Source organism: Arachis ipaensis, chromosome B03 (genome assembly GCF_000816755.2).
Source record: "Arachis ipaensis cultivar K30076 chromosome B03, Araip1.1, whole genome shotgun sequence".
Taxonomy (NCBI): Eukaryota; Viridiplantae; Streptophyta; class Magnoliopsida; order Fabales; family Fabaceae; genus Arachis; species Arachis ipaensis.
In genome coordinates this window covers 117,369,575-117,375,250 of record NC_029787.2, presented here as the reverse complement: position 1 = coordinate 117,375,250, position 5,676 = coordinate 117,369,575, and the positions used below count along the sequence as shown (strand labels likewise).

Genomic DNA, 5,676 nt, shown 5'->3' with positions numbered 1-5,676 from the left:
ATGTGTAAATTGGCTTGCCTGCATGCTCAACACATGCCAAACTCTTAAGTCGTACGTGAACGTGATCGTCTATAACTAAAAAGGTAAAAAGAGTGAAGATTCCTCTCTGACTACGAGGGAATCCAAGCCCTCTTTTTTTTATATGATAATCATACGATAAAAAAGTATTAGCTAACACTTAAAAATAAAAAAATATATTTGAGTAATACGGGAGAGAGAGAATGAGGCAGTGAGGAAATTTCTGGAACACCGATTTAATTTATGAAAGAAATTTCTGGAACAGGGACTAATAGATTCCCAAAATTGATGACGCGAGCGGAACGAATGGTCCTACGTACTGCACTGCTGCAGAAGATAGAGGGCCTTTAATAAAAAAAAAAGAGGAAACCGAACAAATACAGGGAACCGTCTACAACGGTCAAGGCTACCTTGCAATTTTCCAAAACAGTCACGATCCATGTGCATTTCACTGAGTCTTCCTCACATCGTACCACGTGTCCCTATTGAACACCTGTCGGTTGCCACCAACTAATAAAATTCGAGCTGAGAAACGCGGCCATGATATGCGCGTGGAGCATAGTAGTACAAGAGAATGAATTTTTTCAATTTTTTTATTTAAAAGAATAAAATATATTTTTTTATTATTAATTTTATAAATAAAAATAAAAAATATTAAAAAATTAAAAATCATATTTTACTCCTTTAATTAAAAAAAATATTGAGCAGATACATTTTCCTTACAACCGATCTATCCTGGGTCACGTTACTGAGTCCACTCCATAGTCACAATCGGTGTAAATTAGTAAATATTTATTGAATTATTTTTTTTAGCAGAGACCCGCAACCAGTGATTTAGCGACACGTGTAGTAGCATAGTGGAAGAATTTCTCTATATATAGAGGGTGCTTAAGCAAACTGAAGCTGCACACAACCACCCCTAACTTCCTCTCCAAAGTGTTTAATTTGCTTCCCTAGCTAGTCTCCTTGGTCAGCTTCTCCTGACTATTAGCTACTTTCTTTAGGAAGAAAGTAATTAAGAAAGATGTTTATCGAGAGTTTTAAGGTTGAGAGTCCTAACGTGAAGTACACAGAGACTGAGATTCAGTCCGTGTACAACTATGAAACCACTGAACTTGTTCACGAGAACAAGAATGGCACTTATCAATGGGTTGTCAAGCCCAAGACCGTCAAATATGAATTTAAAACTAACACCCATGTCCCTAAACTAGGGTAATTACTTTAATTATCCCTCAATATATTTTTTCTTTGCTACACCATTCTATATTGTCAAGTCTTTCATTTCTTTTTAATTTTTGTAAAAAGGCTATAACTTCATTTGTGCTGGTTTGTATTATTGTTGACATGCATGGTTTTTGTTGCTATTTCTTTTAGGGTAATGCTTGTGGGGTGGGGTGGAAACAACGGTTCAACCCTCACTGGTGGTGTTATTGCTAACAGAGAGTCAGTTTCTCCCTAACCATCCTTTTCTCTCATTTTTTTTTTTTGGTTATTATAATTACATTAAATGTATTTGAATAACTCATTTTTGTATTTTCAGTTCTGGAGACTTATTACTCTGGTCACTATAAAGTAGTGACAGAATAATGAATCTGAAATATAAAATACAAAAATTGAGTTATGGAATGAAATAATAAACTTTTGTGGTGGAGAGAAAGGAAAAGAAATATACGTAACAATTGTAGGTATGAATTGAATGCAGGGGTATCTCATGGGCAACAAAGGACAAGATTCAACAAGCCAATTATTTTGGGTCCTTGACCCAGGCATCAGCCATCAGAGTGGGGTCTTATCAAGGGGAGGAAATCTATGCCCCTTTCAAGAGCCTCCTTCCAATGGTATATTGCCTTTTGATCAACCATTCCCAGCCCCACAAACCCCCTTTTTTGTTTTAAAATTCGATTAATTAAACACTAATTCTTTAAGTGCGGGACACGGGACATAAATTGAAAAGGAGAAATAAATAAATAAACAATGATGTGAACGTTTTTGTACAAACGTAAAGCACCACTTGTGGGCCAAGGGGTCTGGCGTTTTCTCATTCAGTTACGGGAGAAACATTGTAATTTAGCTTTTCTTTTCGACCAATGACCAAAATACATATATATTTTAATATAAAAAATCTACCAATATAAACTAACTTCAACTAATTTCTTTTTATTTTTAATTTTAAAATTCTAAAAATTAGGATAGTAGGTGATTAATTTTTTTTTTCTCTAATAAATCTGTTTTTCAACTAGGCTACATTTTTAGTTGGTTTCTTACTAAAATCGATGTTAATAAGGTGAATTTTAGTATGATTATAATATGGTGGTTATAATAATTATCCATATTTTTTAAAATATTATAATTATACTAAAGGACTCTTTTAATAATTGTTTTCTCTTATTAAAAGAAAAAAAAGAAAACTAAACTTTATGGGTACTAGCATATACTTACAGAGACTGAACCCAAAAAGCAAAGGTTATTTGTATCTTTTTTTACACTTGTAATAATTTGAGTTTAAAAAGTGTATGATCTAAAGAGGAAAATATAATAGAAAGATGGAATTAATTATGGCGTATGCAGGTAAACCCGGATGAGATTGTGTTCGGAGGATGGGATATCAGCAACATGAACCTGGCTGATGCGATGGGGAGGGCGAAGGTTTTCGACATTGATCTCCAGAAACAGTTGAGGCCTTACATGGAATCCATGGTTCCACTTCCCGGTATCTACGACCCTGACTTCATCGCTGCCAACCAAGAAGAACGCGCCAACAACGTGATTAAGGGCACTAAGAAAGAACAAGTTCAACAGATCATCAAAGACATTAAGTAATAAGCTAGCGAAAAGCAATTAACTAAGCTAATTAAGACTAAGAGGAAACAATGACTAATTAATTTTGATTTAATTTAGGGCGTTTAAGGAAGCTAACAAAGTGGAGAAGGTGGTTGTTCTATGGACTGCGAATACAGAGAGGTACAGTAACGTGGTTGTGGGACTGAATGACACGATGGAAAACCTCTTAAGTGCCTTGGACAGGAACGAGTCCGAGATCTCTCCCTCCACCTTGTATGCCTTGGCCTGTATCTTGGAGAATGTTCCTTTCATCAATGGAAGCCCCCAGAACACTTTTGTCCCTGGCCTCATTGATCTCTCCATCAACAGGAACAGCTTGATTGGCGGCGATGACTTTAAGAGTGGCCAGACCAAAATGAAATCAGTCTTGGTCGATTTCCTGGTCGGGGCTGGCATCAAGGTATGTACTTCACTAATTCCCATCAATAATCTACTAGCTAGATTAATTAAAATGTTTTTCATTATTTGGTGATAGCCAACATCAATAGTGAGCTACAACCATCTTGGGAATAACGATGGAATGAACCTATCAGCCCCACAAACTTTCCGCTCCAAGGAAATCTCCAAGAGCAACGTTGTTGATGATATGGTCAACAGCAATGGCATCCTCTACGAGCCTGGCGAGCACCCTGACCATGTAGTCGTTATTAAGGTATGCCCCTCTTTGATTTGATTTCATTTAATTATTTGGTGATTGATGGCTAACTACTATATATTCATTCATGATGATGATCAGTATGTGCCATATGTGGGGGACAGCAAGAGAGCCATGGATGAATACACTTCGGAGATATTCATGGGTGGCAAGAACACAATCGTGTTGCACAACACCTGCGAGGATTCCCTCTTAGCCGCACCTATTATCTTGGACTTGGTCCTCCTTGCTGAGCTCAGCACCCGTATTCAGTTCAAAGCTGAAAATGAGGTATCTATACATCTTCATTTCTTGAATCAATCAATTAACAACGACGATCGATGCTCCTAATTAGTTAATTAATGAATGTTTTACAGGGCAAGTTTCACTCGTTCCACCCGGTTGCCACTATCCTGAGTTACCTCACCAAGGCCCCTCTTGTAAGAAGTCTAGTAATCTAGCTGCTTGCTATGCTCATTCATTAATTCAAATTAATATTCAAATTAAATGGTGCATGCAGGTTCCACCTGGTACACCAGTAGTGAATGCACTGTCAAAGCAGAGAGCCATGCTGGAAAACATCCTCAGAGCTTGCGTTGGCTTGGCTCCTGAGAACAATATGATTCTCGAGTACAAGTGAATCCAATCAACCACTGCTTTCTACATACACGCTCCTCACAGCGTGCGTGTATATCATTTCACAAATGTACAATATTCATCATGTGTGTCTCTTTTTAATTTGCTCCTGCTAAGTTATTTGAGAGCAGGTCAATTAAATATGCATGTGAAATAAAAATCTCAGTCATCCTACTGTTTTCTGCCTAATAACTCTTCTTCTCTTTCTCTATCTCCCTACCCTCCCCTAATTTCTTAAGAAGCAAACGTATAAATATGCTACAGTCGTAACAATAAGGAAATTAGAGATTGAGAAACCAAAGACAAAATAATATAAGACTACGTCCTTCTTCACAAAGCTAGTGCCGAACATTGAATAATTACCATGCAAGGACTGTCAGTGACGTTGCTGTTCCTGCTAAATATAGTGATAATTAAGCAATTCTTTCTAAGAATAAATAAAAAGAAAGAAAAGAGATTCATCTTTATTTATATTTTATTGCAATATAATTTGCAAGGGAACCTAACTTTACAATGTTTCCCATTGTTATGGCAGAGCTTCCATCCATAAAAAATAAAAAAATGCATCAGCAATTTAATTAGTTAATTAAATCATCCAAGTATCAAATCTCTGTCCAAAAAAAGAAGTATCAAATGGGTTTGTCTAGATTATAAGTTTTTTATTGTTGCGCTGGCTTCATCAAAGGTGTGACACGATACACATACCGTTAGACGGTTAGTGTAGGGACGATTTATGGTTTTCCGTTAATTGTCGTAACTTGTAAGGATAACGGAAACAGCCACATCGCAATCAGAGATATTCAGAGTCGAAATTAAAGATTCTATGTATTTGGGCGTATGCACTATGAAGCATTAGCAAGGAGCCAAGGACAATAATACATGGAGACACCATAATGGTTTAGTTGTCATGTTTCAATATCATTACCACAAAATCCGAAACATGGGAGATAATAAGTGATCCACAATCTTTGTTAACTTTATTGTACAAGTCCATAATTGGACCATTTGGCCCGTTTTTATCAAGCCATCACATGGATAACCTTTCAGTGATGTGTGATCGATAGTAATACTTCACTTATTGACGATTTCTTCTTTTGAGATATTTCATGCCATAGTTTTTAATAGGGTAAAGTACTAAATTAGTCTTATGTTTGGACGTAATTCTATTTTGGTCCTTAAGGTTTAAAGTGTCCTATTTAAATCTAAAAAAAAATTATTTAGCTTCAATTTAGTCCCACCGTGAGGTCAAAGAAAAATAACAAAATGTCCTACATGACAACAGTATAAGAACAAAGTCGATAATTTAGAAAATAGGTACAAGCTCTATAGGCACAAAATCAACCGTGGATGCATCAATACATGTATTTAACATTTTTTTTAGTTTTATAGAAAATATTTCATTTTAATTATAAGAAAAATGATAAATAAATGTATTGATGCATCTACGGTTGATTTTGTGTTTCTGGAGCTTATACTTATTCTTTAGATTATCGGTCTTATTAAATTGAAGCTAAATGAAATTTTTTTGGATTCAAATAGAATACTTT

The 5,676-nt window shown here is 35.7% G+C and overlaps 1 protein-coding gene across 1 annotated transcript; it reads left to right on the top strand.

Moving 5' to 3' along the window:
* On the top strand, positions 915–4,318 carry LOC107631108 (inositol-3-phosphate synthase). Its single transcript, XM_016334437.2, has 9 exons — positions 915–1,230; positions 1,393–1,461; positions 1,721–1,856; positions 2,587–2,834; positions 2,917–3,259; positions 3,335–3,511; positions 3,596–3,784; positions 3,871–3,933; positions 4,014–4,318. The coding sequence occupies exons 1-9, from the start codon at positions 1,043–1,045 to the stop codon at positions 4,131–4,133; spliced, it is 1,533 nt and encodes a 510-aa protein (XP_016189923.1). The 5' UTR covers positions 915–1,042; the 3' UTR covers positions 4,134–4,318.